This window comes from Psammomys obesus, unplaced genomic scaffold (genome assembly GCF_907164565.1).
Source record: "Psammomys obesus unplaced genomic scaffold, mPsaObe1.curated_primary_1811, whole genome shotgun sequence".
NCBI classification, from domain to species: domain Eukaryota; kingdom Metazoa; phylum Chordata; class Mammalia; order Rodentia; family Muridae; genus Psammomys; species Psammomys obesus.
The window spans coordinates 8,123,271-8,146,350 of record NW_026593286.1 but is presented as its reverse complement, the minus strand read 5'-3'; the positions used below and the strand labels follow the sequence as shown (position 1 = coordinate 8,146,350).

Below are 23,080 nucleotides of genomic sequence, written 5' to 3'. Positions count from 1 at the left end.
GTGTGTGTGTGTGTGTGTGTGTGTGTGTGTGTGTGTGTGTGTGTGTGTGAAATCATGTATATGTAGGCCAGAGATCATCTGTATTTTTTTTTTTTTTTTGAGATAAGTTCTCTCCCTGAACCTAGAGCTTGCCAACTGAATGAGACTGGCTGGTCAGCAGGCCCAGGAATCTCTCTCTCTCACCAGCACTGGGATTATAGGTGCACACTAACACCCTCAGCTTCTTTTGTGGGTACTGGGGATTTGAACACAAGTCCTCAAGTCTTGCCCAGCACTCATTTTACTCTCGGAGTCATGTCCCTGGCCCAGGCTCAAAGTTTTTAATGAGCCCTGTTTTTAAGTTACTCTGCATAGAAACAAACAAACAAACACTTGGTTTCCCGCTTTATAAGAACACTGTCTTAAAATAACAGTAAGTCTCTCTTTTTTTTTTCTATAACGCATCACCTATTAACTTGTTCATCAGGCACGTGGTACCATGATTTCTCTTAGCACCCTTTCTGATTGTATCTTGCTCCCCACTTCAAGTAGAAATGTCTCCAGAGTTCTGGCAGAACCTTGGGGATCTGACCCCTTTGCACACTAAACTAAAAGTGTCAAGGTTCTTCTGCATTCTAGTGATTGGCAGCCAGCTAGTCTTGGATGCTAAAAGCACGCTACTCCTTCATCATGAGTCCTATTGCTTTCTCACAACCCTGCCAGGTCACAGTGCCCTTTTCCTCGAGGTCTCGTGAGGGCCTCTGCCTTGCACTAAAGTAGAAGAGTTCGCACTTAGATCGGTGACGGTAAGTGACTCTGACATCTCTGTCTGCTCTTCTTCACACATGCCATCACCTCCTGCAGAGAGGGTCACACATGGCAATGGTTTCCAGCCAACAGGAGAACAACATCAAAGTGTTCTCAGGCTCAACCATTCTGACCTGTTTCCTTCTGAAACAGTGGGGAACGGGCTGGAATGTTTAAAATTGTCACTGGTGTCTAAAACTTTCTGGGTCCTGCGAACTGTGAGTCTTCAACTAGCGAGTCTTTTCTTCTGGCTCTTTCAAAACTCACCATTTGTTTGCCAGTATCCATATTTTTGTTAAGTTTAGACCTGATTTTACACATCTCCCGCAAAGCTTAAAGAACTGGTCCCCCATCACATTTCTGCTCTTAGATTTCTTATCCTTGTTCAGCTCATTGTCCTACAGCAGCTCCCACCATGCAGGGGGCTGTGGTGCTTGTTGTACTGGATGCTAGTGTGAGGGAACCCTTCATCACAGACTGTGGGGGTGCACCCCACACCCTGTATGTAACCTCAGGCCTATCACAGACATTTCCCTGGGCTCTCATGGAACACTTGCAAAGTTCTCCACGCTTGCTCTACTTCATCAGTAACTCTTCCAAGGCCTTCTGGCTCCTTCTCGACATCCAGGCCGTGTCTTTCTAGATCTGATCTGTGTCCCCACAGAACCTAAGGAAGCCTAGGCACTAGGCAGGCACTCAAGAACCCAGGGTTGGGTGTAAATCATGGCAGATGTATAAAAACATAACAGCAAATCAAAAGCGCCATGCCTTGAAAGATAAGGAAAATACTACCAAACTAGAAATAAACTTCCTTTTTTGTTTTGTTTTATTTTTTTAGAGACAGGGTTTCTCTGTGTAGCCTTCCCTGTCTTGGACTCGCTTTGCAGACCAGGCCGGCCTCAAACTTACAGAGATTTACCTGCCTCTGCCTCCCTGAGTGCTAGGATTACAGGCATGCAGCACTGGTTTGTTTGTTTTTTTTAAAGATTTATTTATTTATTACTTATACAATATTCTGCCTGTATGTGTGCCTGCATGCCAAAAGAGGGCACCATATCTCATTATAGATGGTTATGAGCCACCAAGTGGTTGCTGGGAATTAAACTCAGGACCTTTAGGAAGACCAGCCAGTGCTCTGAACCTTTGAGCCAGCTCTCCAGACCTGAAGGAAATTTCTTAATGATACTTCTAGAAGCAGAAATATTTGGAGCTGAACCTTAACTCCCAGACAGTTACCTAGATGTTTCCCTAGTTCTTTGCCTTAGGAATCAATCAGTCCAATATCTTTAGGCTTTGAGGCTGGAAGGTCAGAGCCGCACACGGAGAAAGAACTCAGCTGGAATTGTTCTTGTGTTCTGTGAGACCATGTTATAGTTTAGGTTGGGAAGTTGGGAGGACAGAATCCAGAGGGCAGGAAAACAGGTTAATTTTCAGAGAGAAGTCAGCGTTAGCAAGAACAGAACCACAGAGATCTGAGAAAGCCATAAGAGTGAGAAGCTTGGGGCCCAGAATCTAGAAACACTGCTTGTGCGTTCCCAGCATTTCTGTGCAAATGAGCTCAAACATGAACAAGCCCAGGGCCAGGAATATCCTGGAAGCTCTAATGAGAAACACTAGCTTGTGTGGAAAGAAAAGGGAGCTGACATGAGGCAGACAGGGCCCTAAGGGGGTAATGTCTCCCACCTGGGTCAGAAAACAAGCCATCAAGCAGTAGATAAAGCCATTGGTTGAAGTCAAAGATTCAAGGATGTATTTCTGGTAAACCAGAGTGACTTAAAAGCAAACAAACAAACAACAAAAACAAAAACAACTCAGTCCAGCCATATGTCAGACAGGACTCCAGAGAGCACAAGCCTGTGACTACCTCAAGAGTTGGCAGGGGGGTGGGGGAGGGAGGGGGAGGAGTACCTCAAGGTCAGGACTCCAGTTCCACAGCTGGAGGCAAGCTAAGACATAGTCTCATGGTACACAAGGACAATTCCAGCTAAGTTCTCTCTCCGTGTGTGGCTCTGAGGTCCCATCCTCAGAGCCTAAGGACAGTGGATTGATTCCTAAGGCTAGGGAAACTAGCCTAAGCTAGGGAAACTTCTAGGCATCTGTCTGAAAGCAGAGTCCTGACTCCATTACCTGCTGATGGAGACAAAGACAACAAGTAGGAAACCAAGAGGACAGTTATTGTTCCACCCAAGCACTTCCCCGTCTTGAGCTCATTATTGACTCCATGGGGAAATTAATAGGCCAATCCTTGAACAAAAACATGATTTCCCATGAAATCAGCAATAGAAAGGAGAGATGGTGAACACACTCTGGGCTCTGTTCATAGAACTATGGTCTGCAATCTACCTTCCCTTCCATCACCCAACTAGAGCGTATTCTGGTTCTTCTGAAAATGAGCTTGTGAATGGAGATTTCCTTTGAAATCAGTAGATTGTGAGTAAGGCAGATGGTTCTCCACAATGAGTGGGCTTCATCGATCAGGAGAAGACCTGCCTGGAATAAAAGGCTTATGTCCCTTAGCCAGAGGGAATTCCGACAGCAGATGGTCTTCAAACTATGTTCACCCTGGATCTGCAGCAGACAGTCTTGGGACTCAACTGCAATTATCTCTGCATCGTCCAGTGTTCAGGCTCCTGCCACTAGTTTCAAGGCTCCACGGTGCCATGAGCTCATTCCTATGCTATCCTATTGGCTCCACGTTGTTGGAAGTTCCTAACAAACCCCTTCCTGTTGAGAGACAAGGTCCATACCATCTTGTGTGGGTCCAAGGAGACACTCAAAAGCCCATGCTGCCTTCCTGAAAGAACGCCTATAAGATGATCAAGGAGAGCTGGGGAGATAGTACAGTCATAAAATTGCTTACCTTACAAGCATGAGGACCTGAGTTTGATCCCCAGGACTCACATAAAACAAACAAACAAACAAAAACAGGTGTGATGACAAGCATTTATAATGCTAGCATTAGCAATGGAGAAATAGGCAGCTCACTGGGGAATCACTGACTAGCTAGCCCAGCCCTTGGTGAGGTCCGCCAAGACAGAGAGAAACACTGCCTCAAGAAACAGAGTAGACAGTACTCAGAGTGGATATCAGTACTGGAAGAATGATATCCAAGATTGACTTCAAGTGTCTATATGTGAAAGCACACATCTGCATGACCACACACACACACACACACACACACACACACACACACATACATACATATAATCAAGGGATCAGTTATCAAAGGTGACAGCTGTTAGCAGGACAATCTTGGAAACAAAGTTCAAGGAGAGAAATCAGTAGCCAACAGTCAAGTTTCTTCTACAAGACCTGAGCTCAACACAAAGCACCCTGCTTCTGTAAGAGCAAATACCTGAAAGGCCCTCTGGGAAGAGCAATGTCTAAGAAGAGCAACCACAGCCACCAGTAGCCTGGAATTGAGAAATAGTCCCTCACCAAAGTACATCTGACAGGAAAGAAATAAGTTCAACTACTCAGTGAAAGCGAGGTGGAAATAACAGAACTGCTCTTATTTTGATGGATGATCTGATAAAACAATATAAGATGATTACAACAATAAAACCAAATTACCAAATACTGTTCTATTTGTCTTGTGCTATGACGTAGATGCTTGCATGGAGTAGAAGGCTGGACTGTCTTTGACTTTATGGAACAATAAAGAAAAACAATGACAGTGGTCCCTTGCTGTCACAACAATTTAAGACACACACACACACACACACAGCCACCTTTCTATTTCCCTTATTCTTACCATAGCTAGAAGCTCTGTCTACAGGAGACATTTCCATCCAGATAGCAACATAGCACATGGAGTTAGCTCTTCAGCAGCATGGTGATCACTGGCTAGAGGGTTGGGAGACAGTTCAGTCTGTAAAGTGTTTTCAGGACAAGCATGTGGACCCAAGTTCAGTTTCAAGAACCTTCATAAAAAGCCATGCACAGTGGTATATACTTGTGGTCCCAGCCCTATGGAGGCAGGATCCTTGGGGCTCATTGCCTAGCCAGCCTAGTTTAATGGGTGAGCCCCAAGCCCAGGGAGAGACAGAGGGAGAGACCCTGACTCAAAAATCAAAATGAGAGGGACTGAGGAGGATACCTGAGGTTGACTTCTGACCTCCACATACACAAGCAAATAGTAAGTTCACATCTCACAGACACACATGAACATGTACACACTCGTAGAAACAGATGAAAAACGGCTCAGATAAAGCCACTGGTTGCAACAGTCTTAGGGTAAATGCAAAGCCAACAGCAGTGACACTCAGCAGTGGACCTGGTGCTGGGAGATGACAGCAGCTGGAAGAGGAGAAAGCTACAAAGTGATGGAAGAGCTTCGGAGAAGCCATCGTCCCCAGCACAGATGTATTTGCTCTGAACTGATCCGCTAAGATGACAGCGAACTTTTCACCAAGGCTTCTGAGTATTTTTTTAACCCCATGTGTGCCAAGGTTTCCCAGGTTACCTGCCAGGTGCTAAATACCTATCCGGCCTTTTCAATGAATCTGAATGCAAGCAGTCTCCTGGCTAGGATTTCCTCATATGAGTCCCGCAATCCTGGCGCCTACCCACGGGTCACCATACCCTGACCACTGCCTTCGAGTTAAACATTTCCCTAAAGGGCCAGCCATTAATTAGAAAACAGCCTGAAATGAGGCCTTCCGCTTCATCCGTCACTGACCCAGCTATGCCATTCCTGTTCATGCATACAAAACAGCCCGCTCCCTACCATGGAGATACTCGCTCAGCCATGTTTATCGCTGCTCTGTTCACAACAGCCCAGGAAATGGAATCAGCCCAGATGCCCGTCAACAGATGGATGCATAATGGAAATGTGGTAAACACACACATGACAGAAATATCCAACTGTTAACAAAAATCAAAACTTCAGCAAATGGATGGCACTGGGGGATATTCTATTAAGCGAGGTAGTGTAGACTCAGGAAAACAAGATCTGCATGTTCCCTCACATGTGGATCTAGCTTCCGACTGCTACGCATGCGTGTTTGTGTGGCAGAACAGGCAGAGGCCGGGAAGCCGGAGAGGAGGCTGTGAGAGGGAGAACAAGAAAGAGGTAGATGAGTAATAGAATGCATACGATATGAGAGGGAAAAAATGAGAATGTTGGAGGAGGGGTGACAGAGTACCAGCAGAAAATGGGGAGATGGGTTCAGGGAAGGCAGATCAACCACAAAGGAAGTACTATGAGAAGGTCCTCAGGAAATTGGTTACTTTGTAAGCGAATTCTTAAAAAAATAAGATAAAATTCATTTTTAAAACTTCCAGAGTGGCAGTGCTCATTTGAGATAGGTTGTTCTGTTTTTGTTTTTCTTTATTGACATTGCCTTTTCCAGAACTAATCAGGCCTCAGAACAATTCAGTGACGGCAGTAAGGATTGGAGCTGTGTGCATCTTCCCTTCGAGTTCACGAGGAAGCCATGGCACTTTCCATCACTTCTCCTTCTTCTTCTCTTCTGGGACTACTTTACCAACCTGGTTCTGCATCACTTCCTCATTTTTTCTACAGTCGTCAGCGCAGCTCTCACTGTCATGAGGGAACACTCAGTATCTTCTATATTTCCCCCATAAAATGCATTGCTAAAAGAGGCTTCCCTCGGGAAAGGGAGCGGACTGCTCAGAAAGGGCAGGCATGAAAGACAATCTTGGCTTTGTAGGAACTGCTTGCTCATGCCCCACCCTCTGTTACTCCTCCTCCACCTCCTCCTCCTCTTTCTCTCCTCCTCCTCCTCACTAGAAGAGATAATGGCTTTGGATCAGGCTTATCCTCATATCAGTTTCCTAAGATTCACCAGAAATTACCATTTCCACTTTAATTCCGTACCACATTCCTCCTCTTCCAGAGAACATCTTACCAGAGAATGGCATATCTAAGCAATTGCAATATTATGTCTAAAACAGTAAAAAATCGTACATTTTCCGTGTGACAAGTAATATTTGAAAGCCTCTTCTTTTTGTCAGTTAGTCCCATTCCCTTCACTCGTCAATGTTCACACCTGTTATGAAATATAACATCATCCAAAAAATTTTACCTATTTCTCCTCTTGAAATCAATCTAAAACAAGTCGCAATCTTGCGGTATCTGGAAAACCCACGTTTGTTTAACTGTTACAATGGTGGAAGCATGGGTATAAGCGGAGAGGAAAATAAGCAAGAATATGCTAATATGCTAGAGGCAGAAGTAAGGAGTGCTGGGAGAACTGGGTGCCCCCAAGGAAACAGGCACCCAGATTAATAACATTGTCACCTTTTGGGGGATCTTCAGGCAGAGCCTAGGGCCTATCTGCCAAAAAAAATTTGAAGGGAGCCCTAGACTCAGGGATGATGGCCCCGGGGACTGCCATGGCCTTTTGTTGGTCTGATAGCTAGACTCTTGTCAATAACTGGGAAGAAGAAGGCAGAAGAGAAAATGGCCTGCAGGCCCTTGCCCCATGCCCAAGAAAATGAATGCATGGCACCACAAATACCAAAGAAAATGGGGAGCAGGGCTCAGGTCCTCCACAGTGTTTATAATGCCGGTTCCTCAGAGACGAGGAGAGCCTTGTCCAGGCCTTCGCTTGCTGTTCTCTCACTTCTGTAACTAGCCCAAGGAGGGAATTGCCACAGTTTCAAAACCTGAGAAATAGATGGCTTTGATAACCTTCACTCTCCTCCATTTCCCTTGAGTGTTCTAGCAGAAGAAACCTCTACTTCATACTAATGCAAGAAGATCAATCTATGCTTTTAGAACTTATTCTATTGGCTTTAAAAATCATATGGAAACTCGTATATCTATATATGTTGCCTATATATACATACATATATATATATACAAATACATATTTGCTTAGTTTTATTAATATATATTTAGAACTACCAGGTGTCCCCTTACCTCCGACGGCTTCGTGACACATCTTCCTTTCCCTGAACACTCTAAGCCATTCGAGTAGCTGTCTCCAGGCACACAGGTGCTAGCCTTCACCACCAGAGTTAAACGCAAAGCCACAATGGACTTAGCAATGGAATCATTCACAAAACCTGGAAGAAAACAGCACAACAGGAAGCGTAAGAAAGCTCACTGAACACTCTTCCTACAAAACTGAATTTTGCCTGGGCAGAATTCAGTCTAAAGGTCAGATATATGCAGTAACATGAAGGGATAAATAGTGTACATGGCTTCTGTCCATACAGGCCTTGGGACCTTGAGATGCAACAGTCCCTCCAAGCATCATGGGAAATTGCCAAAGACCCAGAGGAGAAGCATCAGGCACACCCATCATCGTCCTGTTTCGGCCCTGTCCTTGTCGTGTGAGAGACACTTTGTCTGACAGTCCGACCTCTGTGCTTCATCTTAGAATTCAAGTTCTGAGTGCACCCTGGTCCTCACCCACAGAGAAAATGCAGATGTCACTCCGTGCTTCCTCCTCCTGGGCGTGCTGATAGTCAAAAGTTCTGGAAATTTCTGAAGGACACACCTTGCATCAGCCCACTCCAGCAGGGGCCAGAGGTCTGACGCGTCAGGCCTCTGCAGGCACGCACGCACACACACACACACACACAGGAAGAGCTTTTGGAGATAGATAGATAGATAGATAGATAGATAGATAGATAGATAGATAGATAGAATAAACAAAAAGTTAATTCTTGTGTATAAGCACTATATTCATTTCATAGTCATGTGTGATTTAATGTAATGAAATTTTTAATTTAGATTCTCTATTATGCTTCAGATATCACAACTTCATACGGGCTTCGTCAGGTAAGAGACCTATACACAGGTTCCAGAAGGGTTTCCTGGTTACCGTATGCCAACCCTTGAACAATCTATTCCCCTCACTGCCCCAAGGCATGAGGACAGGGTGCAGACTTGCATTTATTTTCTTATGAATACACTGTAGTAAAACAAGAAACTGGGTAAGAAACGGAATGCCTTGGGTCTGCCTGGCCCATGTGGCAGCCAGCATCCTCCTCCTAATGATGGTCACTTAAGAACACGTTGCTTCTGGAGATGAGAAATTAGCAACCTTCCAAATAGAGTGTTCTCAATTTAGACTTCCTTGCACCCCAGGGGTGCTGTGTCCTATTCCTAAGGCTCATTACCATAGATTTGTTAAAAGTGTTCCTTGACATGCTGGGTTCACTTTTCATTCTTTTAAATGCTAAATGGAGGGCAGTTGTGGGGCAGAGCGTGAAGCAGCCCTTGAATTGGGGGAATGAAAGGAGTTACGAGGTGCCACAGTTCTCAGAGTCCCTGATGGCACAAGAGGGCTGTCAGGAATTTTGATGAGGCCCTCCGCTCTCAGAACTAACTACTCTTCACAGCTGTGAGGAGTTAGTTTCTGGGCTGCACTCCTGTAGTTCCTGAACATTCAGGCAAGTCTTGTTGATACTATACCAGCTCCCCATATGTCCTACAAGATTAGGATAGTGACCAAACCTTTCCAAACACACTGTGTCAATTTGGTGTCTCAGTGGAAACCAGAAACTGGTTTCTGGTGTAGGGTGGTGTTTCAGTCCGTGGGGAGTGGGTGGCTTTCTGCCCAGCACTTCTATGGTACACAGGCTTCAGGGAGGAAGGAAATGGATGGTTTGTTCCGCTGTGAGGAAACATCCTGCTCACACTTGTACCACTCTCCCTTGCTGACAATACTCCTCCTCCTCCCACTCTGAAGACCACTGAGCTCCAGCTCCAATCTCACATCACTTTTCCTCCATCTTGTAGCCCATGCTGAGACTGGCCGGGTCTACCAGCTTACGTTGTGCACCAGTCCCTGGCTATTTTGTCTTAGATGACTCCTCCGACACCACATTTACTGGCTTCCTTGGTGGCAAAGAACAAGCCTTGAAAAGGGTATGGGTAACACAGGGGTCAAGAGATAGGTACACAGAGACAAAGCAGCAAAGATGGTACCCCAAAAAGAATGCCTTATGAAATATATACTATGTCCAAGGGGTAGGGGTGGTTTACAGGTACAGGACATGCGTATTCATGTGAGTGCATCTCCGTGAGGAGGTTTTTAGCAACCTCAGGTGTGGTTCCTCAGATGCTGTCCGCCTTGATTTTCAGGCAAGGTCTCTCATTCGCCTAGTACATACCAAGTAGGCTACGTTGGCTGCCTAGCATGCCCCGGGGATCCAGCTGTTCCCACCTCCCCACATCTGGGACTAAAAGCACAAATCACCATGCCCAGATTTTATTACACAGATTCTAGGGTCAAAGTCATATGCTATTAAAACAAGCATTCACCAAATGAGCCATCAGACCAGCCCATGGTTCCATTCAAACTCTGAAGAACAGCACTCATTGGAATGGACAAAATATTGACTTATCAACTTATGATAACCCTGGGTAGACAAAGTGTGGCTGATAAACACTGAGATTCAATCCCATATAACATTTTTACACATAAAATAATGGAGAAAAAATATGATATCAGTCATTATGAAAAACATTTTCACATTAAGTACTTCTAATTTAAAAAAATCTACATCATCTGCTCAGTAACTAATTAGACCACATAATGTTCTACATAATCTTTCTTCCAAAGATTATGCTTTAAAATCCTATTCAACTAGTAACTTCACTTAGTCGGCAGTGATTCAGTCAGGTACATAGTTAAAAGTTCACAAGGTGCAGTTTTCTACGTAATTTGCTTCTGGTTCCTCAATAAGCACTGACGGAGCCCACTTCTACAAACGAGGGGGCCAAGTGAACCAACAGAACCAAGACGAGTCACCCTTGCTTTCTGTCACTCTAAACTTTTCAGTCAAGAGTCACTGTTCCTTAACTAATGTTGAAACTAGCAGCTTCAGCCAGGCCTTGCAATATAGGCCTACAAACACAGATCCAGAAGAGGCTGTAGAATGACCACAAGTTCAAGGTCAGCCTGGGCAATTTAGAAAGACCTTACAAATACAATGCAGAAAGAAAGCTGGAGCTAGAACTCAGTGGCAGAAGAAATTGCCTAGCATGTGTAGTATGAGGTCAGTTCCCAGAAATAAAAAAAAAAAAGGAGCCTCAAAATCTTACAGAACATTCTCCAAACCACATTGTTTCCAGACCCCAATATGCATGCCAAAGAATCTGTGATTTGTAGTAGGATCCTGGCACACATGATTTTGAAAAGATTCCCAGGGGCTGAAGAGATGGCTCAGCGGTTAAAAGTGCTTGCTGCTCTAACAGAGGACCTGAGCCCAGTTCTCGGCACCCATATTGCATGGCTCACAGATGCCTGTAATTCCAGCTCCAGGAATCCGAGATGCTCTCTGGACCCTGGAACATCTACACTCACATATGCGAACACTCACACAGACACCCACACAAATGCATAATTTAAAAAAAGGAAAGACTCCCCAGAGTAATTTAGGCATGTGCTTCCAGTGAAGGATCTGGTAGAAAAATTAATGTAAGTCACACCATAATGTCATCGAAGTGACAAGCATTTGGAATGAGAGGAATTCATGTGAGTCTCCCAGAGTATATTTTATTCACAGGTTTTTGGAATCCAGGCAACTGACGTTTGCTCTTGTGCTCACCATACATGTCTGAAATTCTTAGTGCAACTCAGAAAGAGAGAAGTCCAAACAACGAACACTGTATATGTTTAATAACTCTGAGTGTTGGGGCCTTAAAGGCCTTGCTAAACTATTAATGAAGCTTTACCTGCCCCAATGAAATGTAGGAATTAGCTATTAGCTATAAACTAACAAGCTAACTATCCCTGAGCTCTGTCCACCTGAGAACCACACTGCCCATGCTATCATCTTTAATTACTGAAAAAAATTGTCTTTCTAAGCAAACAGTTTCCTCTGGTACCCATATTTATAATTTTTTTTGGTATGGTGTGGAAAGAAAGCACTGTATTTAAAGTTACACTAGAGGCTTTTTTTTTAAAACAAAATCTGGCAATTTGAGGGGCTGGAGGGCAGGAGACTGCTCTGTCTATAAAGCACTAGCAGTGTAAGCCTTCAGACCTTAAGTTCAGAACACATTTTTAAATGGGGGCGGGGGAGTAAATGGGACATCATGAAACTGAAACACTTCTGTAAAGCAAAGGACACCGTCATCAGAACAAAACGACTGCCTACAGACTGGGAAAGGAGCTTCACCAACCCTATATCTGACAGAGGACTAATATCCAGAATATATAAAGAACTTAAGAAGTTAACCATCAACAAACCAAGGAATCCAATTAAAAAATGGGGAACAGAGCTAAACAGAGAATTCTCAATAGAGGAATATCGAATGGCATATTCAATATGAGCATATGAGCATAAAGAAATGCTCAACATCCTTAGTCATTAGGGAAATTCAAATCAAAACAATCCTGAGGTTTCACCTAACACCCTGAGATTTTTGCTTATACCCATCAGAATGGCTAAGATCAAAACCTCAAGTGACAACACATGCTGGAAAGGCTGTGGAGAAAGGGAAACCCTCCTCCATTGCTGGTGGGAATGTAAACTTTTACAACCACTTTGGAAATCAATCTGGTGCTTTCTCAGACAATTAGGAATAGTGCTACCTCAAGATCCAGCTATACCACTCCTAGGCATATATCCAAAAGATGCTCAAGTATACAACAAGGACATTTGCTCAACCATGTTTTTAGCAGCTATTTGTAATAGCAAGAAGCTGGAAACAAACCAGATGTCCCTCAGTTGAGGAATGGATAAAGAAATTGTGGTACATTTACACAATGGAATACTACTCAGCAATTAAAAACGAAGAAATCATGAAATTTGCAGGCAAATGGTGGGAACTAGAAAAGAACATCCTGAGTGAGGTATCCCAGAAGCAGAAAGACATACATGGTATATACTCACTTATAAGTGGATATTAGACATATAATATAGGATAAACATACTAAAATCTGTACACCCAAAGAAGCTAAGGAAGAAGGAGGATCCTGGGTAAGAGGATCAATCCTCACTCAGAAAGGCAAAAAGGATGGACATCAGAAGGAGAAAACAGGTAAAAGGACAAGAGCCTACCACAGAGGGCCTCTGAAAGACTCTACCCAGCAGTATATCAAAACAGATGCTGAGACTCATAGCCAAACTTTGGGCAGAGTGCAGGGAATCTTATGAAACAAGGGGGAGATAGAAAGACCTGGAGGGGACAGAACCTCCACAAGGAGAGCAACAGAACCAAAAAATCTGGGCACAGGGGTCTTTTCTGAGACTGATACTCCAAACAAGGATCATGCAGAGAGATAACCTAGAACCCCTGCACAGATGTAGCCCATGGCAGCTCAGCCTCCAAGTGGGTTTCCTAGTAAGGGAACAGGGACTGTCTCTGACATGAACTCAGTGGCTGGCTCTTTGATCTCCTCCCTCTGAGGTGGGGAGCAGCCTTACCAGACCACAGAGAAAGACAATGCAGTCTCCTGATGAGACCTGATAGGCTAGGATCAGGTGGAAGGGGAGGAGGACCTCCCCCATCAGTAGGCTTGGGGAGGGGCATGGGAGGAGATGAAGGATAGAGGGTGGGATTGGGAGGGGATGAGGGAAGGGGCTACAGCTGCCTTCAAAGTGAATAAAGTGTAATTAATTTTAAAAAAATGAATGAATTTTAAAAATTTTTAAAAGGGGGGCAGGGGAAAGCAAGCTATGGAGATTCTGTCTGTAAACCCCACCCTGGGGAGGAGATATGAGATGGTCCATGGTGCTTGCTGTCCAACCAGTCTAGCTAAGGCAATGAATTCCAGATTCACTGAAAGATTGTCTCAAAAAAGAAGAACAACAACAACAATTGGGATTGGAGAGATGACGTGGGGATTGATAGCAATGGCTGCTCTGGCTGAGGATTTCAACACCCACAAGGAGGCTCACAAACATCTGCGTCTAGTCTCAGAGCATCCGTGCCCTCTCTTCTGGCCTCCCTAGGTACTGCATACATGTGTTACACAGACATCATATACGCAGGCAAAACATCTAAAATAAAATGGAAAAAAATGAGAGCAACTAAGGAGGACAACTTACATCAACCTCTGGTCTCCACACATACATATAAGAATACACACATGAACAAATCCCGCATAAGTGTGTTCACACGTGGACTCACCTTTACACTTGAACATACACCCACACAAAACCCAAGTAGTCGTCACAAACTCCCTTGCATCATCAGGATACCTGGGGCTGCACCACTCCCAGTTATGTTCTGCAGTCTCCTAAACTGAACTCACTCTGATGAGTAGCTCATGTGCAAGAGCCTGTGTGCATGTGATGAGAACAGTGGCTAGTTGCTCTTCCAGGAGGGGAGGGTAAATTCACTGAGTTTTTGCACCTCCCTTTGACAATGTCTAGGGGAAATGCATAGAATACCTGAGAGTGAGAGCAGTACTGTCCAATTTTTCCATCAAACAGTAGCTAAGAAAGAAAAGGATCCCTCAAAAAATGCCACATACCCAGGGCAGAAACTGTACCCTGCAGCAGGAAGAACCTGAAATGAAACAGAATTCTCTACAACGGAAAAAGATGCTCTTTGGGGTTGGAATAATCATTTGAGGGCTGCTAGAAGCCGGGATGATCCCTTTCACAGACAGACACGGCTAGTGTACTTAGAAGAAACTCAGAATACATGGCATGACTTTTCCATCCTCGATGATATGAAATCAACATATTATGAACTGTAGTTCCCACATTAAAGACCCTACATGGCTGAGAGACCTATTAGAACCTCAATGATTGTAGAGAGTTGCAATGTTGTATCTTGAGCTGCTGCTAACTCCCAAAATAGCTGTTTATTGCCCACCTTTGTGTTTCAACCTAATATCCCTGTGGCTTATATTAAGTGAATCCTTTTGGAATGTACAAATAGAGCTCTAGCTTCCACCTCAATGGGCCAGTCAAAGCTGATGGTCAGATACATGACATGGGTAGTTGGGACTCTGAGGGTTTATGTAAACTTGGAGTCATCTAGACTCTGTACCAAGACCAGAAATGATATCTGTTAGCAAACTGAGTTATTTGCTTGGTTTGGGGTTTTTTTTGGGGGGGGGAGAGGGAGGTAGACAGAGCCTCCCTATGTAATCCTGGCTGACCTGGAGTTTACTTTGTACATAAGACTGACTTCAACTCACAGAAATCCTCCTGTCTCTGCCTCCCAAGTGCTGGGACTAAATGCATATGCCATTACACCCAGCCTGTAAATTGAGTTACATATCAGCACCAGGCCATAATCATACTAAAAGAGAAATTCCTGTAAGATGTTTTCAATTGAAGAATTGGTGAGAAAAGGATTTCTATTTCTTTTTTCTTCTTTTTACTTTCTTGGTGGAATGAATGGTGGTTTGGATTTTGGTCTGCTAGATAATTTGCTTGTATGTTTTGCTTGAGTTTTGGAGACAAGCTCTCTGATGTTCCCAGGCTAGCTTTGAATTCACAGCAATCTTCCTGTCTCGGCTCTTGGGTACTAGAACTGCAGGTGTGAGCTACCTTGTCCCACAATGAGATTTCTTAGGAAGCATGGAGAACTACATGATGTTGGAACTGTGACCGTATTATTAGAGGGAAACTTTGGCCCATGGTGGGGGTGGGTCTCACATTCTCTGCAGAGCTTGGAGGAAAACAGATGTTGAGTAGCTTGTTTCTATCTGGAATATGGCTGGATGATTTCCCAACTGAGGTCTAAAACCATAATGAAGGCAACTCTACAAAGGCTATCCAGGGATCCATTAACACCCCCAAGTACTAGTTAGGATGACAAATAAAATTTGGGCTTCCCCTAACCTCCCTCCCCCCATTTCTCCTCTCCTGCCTCCCCATCCTCCCAACACAAATGCACACAGTCTGCTCTTGCAGATGCCTAGGGGTGCTCATTAACACAGTAAGAAAGCGTTCTCCAATCATTACAAGGCCTCTTACACAGTCTCCCTTGGTGCAAATGAGAAGTGAAGGAGGGCCCAGCCATTATCCTTGGAATGCAGTGGTCAAGCATCAATTAAAGTGCAAGGAATGGCTGGCTTCAGGCCATTAACTGTTTATTTTACTGCCTTCTTCTCTAAGGCTAATGCTAAAGAGTCTTAAATGGACTTTGTAGTTAACACCTCATTGGGATTAATAGCAAAGGGGATTTGCACATCTCACTTCAGTCATTTGGTTCAAGATCATTTTCCTTCCTCTTAAAGGGAAGGCGTACATGGAAAATAAAAATTCCGACCAAAAATTCTCAAGCTGTGGGTGCTCAAAATAGACTGCACTAAGTTTGCCTATTAAGGCTTGGAGTCATTTGGCACAAACCTATAACCTATATAAATACTTTTCTGAACTCGGAAAGTCTCAAAGCATGGAGGTTTTCAAACAGCAGCTTTTAGCTGCGGACCTAGGGCTTTGGGCATTAACTCGGACACTGAGAAAGCCATTTCACAATGACCATGTCTTGTTCCATACACAGGAAGGAGTTAGTGAAAAGCATAATAAATTGGGAAGTGTTCTGCCTGCATCTGTGACCTAAGACTTGGAGACTGGGCAACAGCACCAAAGAAATCAGGTCTTTAGACAGTGTCGGGCCAGAAGCAAAGAAAGAGCTTGCTTCTGGATGTGAGCTCCAGGCAAGTCCAGGTTCAGGGCTACCAAAACAAGACAACCTAACACCCTCTGGCCACAGGAATTCAGCTGCTCTTCAGTACCCTTTCATGTAGAATGAAATCCAGGCCAGGGGGTAAATTGGCAGGAGGTGCTGAGTAAGCTCTTTCAAAAAAACGCCCCCCATGTGCTAATATAGTTGTGCCACACCCAGTGAAGAACCTGGGAGCCATCTTTTTATCTTCTCTACACAAAGTTTTTCGTCAGTTTCCACCTAAAAGGCTGGTGGCCACTGTTGGTTGTTGCCGTTTGTTTTGTGTTGTGTTCAGGCAACCATTGGCCTCCCCTCGGTAGTCAAGGATGGCTCTGTACTTGCAGTCCCGTGGCCTTCGCCTTCAGTGTGCTGGTATCATAGGCCCACACCGCCACATCCACTGCGTTGGGGGCTAGGGAGCCAACCCAGGGCTTTGTGCGTGCTGGTCAAGCACTCTACAAACCGCCACATCCCCTGGCACACTTTTGAGTTTTCGTAATGAGCCTGTAAGACAGCAGAGCTGTCAGGAGCAAAGTTAAGAGACATTTTTGGTGACAGTGACTGGGCAACGGCAACGCCCCTAAGACATTGAGAGCCTGTAAGACAGCAGAGCTGTCAAGGATAGATAAGAAGACATTTGTAGTAATAGTAATTAAGTAACGCTCTTAAGGCAGCTGACGTGTGTGTGCGTGCGTGTGTGCGTACGTGTGAAAGAACGATGAGCCAAGAGATGCCCCCCAAAAATGTATAAAAACTGGAGCCTGAGCCCACTCAGGTGTGACAGGCTAGACTCATGATAAGGAAGCTGATAGACCACCAATACCCAGCCAATTCCTGAACGGCTGCTTGAAAAGCCCAGACCACCTTAACAAACCGGTTCTGAAAGGACCACCTTATCAGACAGGCCCTGGAAGGCGGCTCCTGAGCAACTGCAGCTTCCTTTGTATCTGAGGCCAGGCCAGAGCAAAGAAGCTCCGAGGCCCATCAAGTCATCAGAAGATGCGTCTGAGGTCCAGCTGGAACTTCAAAGTTCCAGGGCCTAGAAGACACCCAAAGCCGGAGGCAAAAGTGTCCAAGCCTGTACCTGTGGCCAGGTTGTGTTCCCCATAAGATGTATAATGTGCTATGCAATTCTTAGATATCTGTGTGATTTGTGTGATTAAAGTAGCACTCAAAAATCATTCTGGCGTTGGCTTTTATCAATAAATACCTTGACGCCCTTTGTGGTGTCTCAGTTAAAGTCCTCCGGCATAATTAAGCGCTCATGACAGTTTTGATACTGAGAGGTCCAAAGTTTAAAATTAGAGTCTTAGGGCAGCATGACTGAGGTCCTGGATAAAAGTTTAGACAAAGGCCTGGGTTAATTGAGACTTGTCCGGCCCACTACAGGGAGTAATCAGGCTCACATTCCTTCCTGCACTTAAGAGATACCGTTTCCTGGCCACAGGTATGAGGCAGATGGCCCTTAGCTTGTGACCACAGAGTATGCTAATTGCTCTTCTTGCCTAGCAACAGCTAATCAGCACATTCCAGGCATTGCTCGTGATCAGGTATCCCCCAGAAGTCCAGGTGAGGACCGATTATGGTCTCGGTGCCTAAAGTAAACCAATCATTCCAAAAGTCAATTTCCCTTACTCCGTCCCCTGCTTGCTGTTTTGCCCTTTAAAAACCTTGTTCCCTTAGACCTCAGGGCTGCACTCCTCCTGCTTCAGCAGGAAGTTTTGTGACCCTGGCTCAAGCTTGTATTGAATAAACCCTCATGTGTTTGCAGTGAAGTCAATTCCTGATGGTCTTTGGGGGGTCTCACGAACTGGGCATAACAATACTAAAAGAAGGAAGTTTCCTGGGGGTGACAGTTTTCTCATACAGAATATTTCATTTTTCTGTGGATTGCTAAGCAAGATCTAGCCTGTTTCTGAATCTTCCTAATGCTGCAACCCTTTAATATAATTCCTCATGTTGTGGTGATCCCAACAACAAAATTATTTTCATTGCTACTTCATGACTATAATTTTGCTGCTGTTATGAATTGCAATGGAAATATCTGATATGCAGGATATTTGATATGTGACCCCTGTGAAAGGGCTGTTCAACCCCCAAAGGAGTTGCAATCCACAGGTTGAGAACCACTAAGATAGCCAAATATGCTTCCTGAATTAGGAGACACAATGGCATGTAAACATCAGCCATTATTTTGACTTTCTTATTCTTCTAAATCATCAAATGAGTCACACCTAACCAAATGACTATGGAAATTACATATTACTATTTTGCTTTAATAGAAAAAATAAAGACTTTCTAGGAAAATAGTACAATTAACTTGCTATACCCTGAAAAAGGTTTATTCTCAATACATAGTGCTGTCATATACAGCAAAGTTTACCACTATCTTCCTTCTAAGGATCCCCTAACCTACAGAAAACTCTGAAAATGCAATGTTCAGAAATAGGCTTTAAAAATCAACAAAAATGTACGAATGAAGAGTCCTTCCTAAATTAGAATGCCACAGCAACTTGAGGCTAGTCTCAAAAGCTGTGTTTTTGCTCAATTTCTTTTCAGAAAAGTGCCCATGCTATAATGCTCCTTTTCCCAAGGCTGTATCAGGTAGCAATTTCTCTGAATTGAAATATTGTCTCTTGTACCATTCTACTATGGTAGCTATCTGAATAGCTACCTTTCTCATATGAACAAAATACTAATTCCATCACATCCTCTCTTTCTACTCTTTGTAATATACAAAACACAATGATTATCAGAGTGGCTCACCTTCTCGGAGACCTGGAAGATGAGAAAAAAGTTAAGTAACATGTACATCTTAGACTCCTTTCTGAAACAGAAATAATAACACCTATTTCTGGATAGCTGTTTTGATAGTAAGTCTTAATGTGAGCAAAGATTTAATATACCACAAATAGATAAAGAATTTATAAATCATCATTGTCATCATTACCATCATAATAACCACCATCATCATTACCTCCATAGCATCAGCCCCATCAGCAGTACCACCATCATCAACAGCAACACGAACAAACAATATCTATGTAAAATGAGGTGTGCATATTTGGGCTTCTGGAGAAACTAGTATTGGATATTAACTTTGAAATTAGAAAAACTAATCTCTCTGGGAAGTTCAAGGGGCCAATCAAGCTGGTGTGTTGTGAAAGCTATCTCTGGGTTCATCAATGGCCATCTTCTCACTGTGTCTTCCAGTGGAAGAGGTAAGGAATTTCTGGGTGACAACTACTCCTTTGCAAGAATATTAATCACATTTATGAAGACTCTACCCTCACAACCTAATCACCTCCTAAAGCCCTTTTCTCCTGATGACACAGTTAGAAATTAGACTTTGACATATGAATTTAAGGAGACTAGAGCAGGTCCTAAATATAACCTCATGTGAATCCTGAGAAGAAGATTCCAGAAAAGTATGCTACTTTTAGAAAATGGCAGAGCCAGAATATAGAAAGCCACTGAGATATTCCCTTAACTCAGCCCTTCAAGTCAAGGCTTTGAAATTTAAAAAAAAAAAAAAATTAATGATTTTTTCACCCTTTAAAACAAATTCTATTTAGAATTTAAAGATAATGTTTAAATCAAAGTATAACTTATACTAATGCTGTAAGATCCTTTCCTGCAAATTAAAATGGTTCCATCCTAGAGAGAAGCTAATCAAGACTCAGGAAGTAAACAACTCACAAGTCCCAGGAAGTTCTTGAAACTTGTAAGAGTCACAAAGCCACTCCCCAGAGTTATATAAGCCAGAAGGAATAAGTGGGGAGAGGAAATTCTCTGACTGGCCAAGCTTCCTATAAAACTATAAGACACAAAAATTCTTCCAGGGATGCAGCTTTCAGAAGTTACCATTCTGAGGGTAAGTTTTTAATGATACAGCTGCTTCTGAATCATCATCCATGCCCCTGTAAGTAGCCCTAATAAACTCAATGGTTGAATAATCCCCTTTAAATCTTTATACGAATAAACAAGGCATAGCTACAACTCATAGGATAGCAAAGGATTAAAAAGACATTTTTTATGAAGGACAAAAAGCAACCTATTTAAGAAAGATTAACTAATATAAAAGATGTAATATTATAAAATACTCAAATCATAAAATCCTTATTTGAAGCAAAATTTTACAATGAGTCTTTTCAAATCTATGTTCCTGTTTCTGGCATTAAATAATCTCCATTTAAGCATGTGAATGATCTCCATTTCTCATTGTACATGAAAAACACATCAGAATTGAACATCTTTTTAAAATGCCAGTCCCAAGAACTCATTAGCAGAACATGGAAATCAATTTGTATTTTCCTTTGAAATTTTGTTGGCTCATGGAGAATGTACAATTGAAATTCTTCGTGTATATAATCTATTTTTCAATGTTTGATCATTCTCTTACAATCAGTCAGAATTATATATCGTTTAATCTCCCATTCATGCAATTTGAACTCATCAAATCCTAGTAAGTCACTTGTTAAATCACTGTAGCACTCATACAAAACAGCCACCATGTCCAGTTAATGAATGCTTCTCCATTAATGGCATTACTGTGAATGCCAAAGTAATTAATCACTTCTCTGTGCTGATGGGAGGGAGATGATAAATGCACACTTAATTGGGTTGAAGGTGACTTCACAAGCGTAGTCAGGGAATTGGGTTTACAGATGAGCTTCCTCAAAAGGCTGTTGATTGACATGTTTGCTTTTGGGGTCCTTAGAAGCATCCTGAGCATGATCTTTTGGTGGCCTTAGCTCTATTTATAGCTCTCTGCTCTCCTTCAAACTCAAAATCCAAAGTAAAAGCAGTCACCTACCAGGCTGTTTGGTAACTTCAAAGTCTTATGAAAGAAGGTCCCTGAATGTCTTAAGTATTTGGTGAGATTTCTAGCTGGAAAGCTGTGGGCTCTTGAGTTCTGACCAACAACTTTTTTTAATGCATGAATTTATTATGCTAAAAATAGAACTAACTGGTGTATTGCCGTGAAGCACTCATGGTACACCCTGCTTTGAGGGAGGAAAACAATGCGAGGTAGAACGGCGAGTCTGATTCCATGGGTTATTTTCTTTCACTTCATGGGGGCTGCCCCACTCTTCAGCTCGTGCCTTAAGAGGCTCCCAGCAGCCTTCCCTATCTCCTCCACTTGCAGGGGCTCCAGAAAGGGCTCACCCTGCCCTAGTTTCACTTCAGTGGCCATGATATACACTTTGACAAAAAGGGACTTGTGGGAGAAAGAGGTTTAACTTCAGGATATGCCTCCAGCTTATATCCATCTCTGTAAGGGAGTCAAGGAAAAAAATCCAGATAGTCAAATCATACCACAATAAAAAGCAGAGGGAGATGAATGTGCTGCTTGCTTGCTTGCTTGCTTGCTTGCTTGCTTGCTTGCTTGCTTGTACTCAATTCCATTTCTCTACTCACCCATAGTTCAGAACCCCCTGCCTAGGAAATGATGCCATCAACAGTGGGCTGGGTTTTCCACTTAATTGTTAACTTAAGATACCTTAATTTACTTAATTTAAAATAATCCCCCACACACATACCACAGGCTAACCAGTGGCAACAATGTCCCCCTGAGACTGTATTCCCAGTTGATTCTGGGTTATCAAGTTGATATTAAGGCCATCGCAGCACCACTCAGCCCATCTTCTGTCTGGCTTATAAATGCCCAGATTTGCTTACAGTGCCCATTCAATAAACTGTAACTTAGGCCCCAGCCCTTGTTACCATCACATGCCTAGATGAGAAGTCTGAAATCACTTTGTTTAGCAATGTTTTTTTTTTCCTCTGAAGAGTTAAATGTACAGACCTTAGTGGGGATTCTAGATCAAGATGACTATGTCTTCCAGCTCCTTGCCTGTAGTAGCTCCATATTGCCATAAAAAAAAAAAAAAAAAAACAACTTAACAGCCTCTACAACAGAATATGTGTCTGATATCTATCATAGCTCTCCCACTTTCCTGTCTCTTCGTTGAGCCCTAATCTTCTAGCCTTGTACTTTCTCTGATATTATATGTTCTCTCCAGCCTCGGGGGCACTTACATATGCACCTCCTACTTTTTGCTTCAAAGAGTTAGTCTACCTCAGAGTGCCCCATTGCCTGGTTACCATGTCAACTTTGTTACCTTTCTGGGGGTAGGATCCTCACATCAAGATTATATTTGCCTTGTTTATCGACTACATATCCATGGGACAGCATAATGATCATAGGTACAACTGTCTGTTTGGTTGACTTATTGTTTCCCCAATACCTGCTGCCCCACTGAAACAAGATCCACGAACGTGAAATCAGATGCTCACAGTTCTGTTGCCAGAGCCAAGCAGGTGTTTAGATCATAGCAGACATTAAGTAGTTGGAATGAAGACTGAGAAACATGCAGTACATAACCGTACGAGCCTAAGTGTTAAGGTTTCAGTGTGGACCGTCTCCCCCCAGGCTCCCGTCTTTAAATGCTTGGTCCCCAGTTTGGGGATTTCACTTGAAGGTTTACAGTGGTTTGAACGTGAAGCTTCAGGCATTGGACACTTGGTCCCCATTTGTGGCACTGCTAGGGGACAGTAGGGTAGTGCGGCCTTGCTAGAGGAAGTATCCTGGGAGTAAGCTCGGAGGTGTAAAAGCCTCCGCCACTGCCAGGTCACTCTACCTGCTTCAGGCTTACGGTTACGCTTACGGTTACGGTTACGCTTACGGTTACGGTTACGGTTACGGTTACGGTTACGGTTACGGTTACG

The 23,080-nt window shown here is 43.4% G+C and overlaps 1 protein-coding gene across 1 annotated transcript in view; it reads right to left on the bottom strand.

Annotated features, from left to right (window-relative positions):
- Dner (delta/notch like EGF repeat containing) overlaps positions 1 to 23,080 on the bottom strand; it is a 281,432-nt gene that overhangs the window by 140,970 nt on the left and 117,382 nt on the right. Inside the window, exon 5 of the mRNA XM_055616991.1 lies at positions 7,676 to 7,821. Coding sequence (XP_055472966.1) covers positions 7,676 to 7,821 — 146 coding nt within the window. The remainder of the gene's footprint in view (positions 1 to 7,675; positions 7,822 to 23,080) is intronic.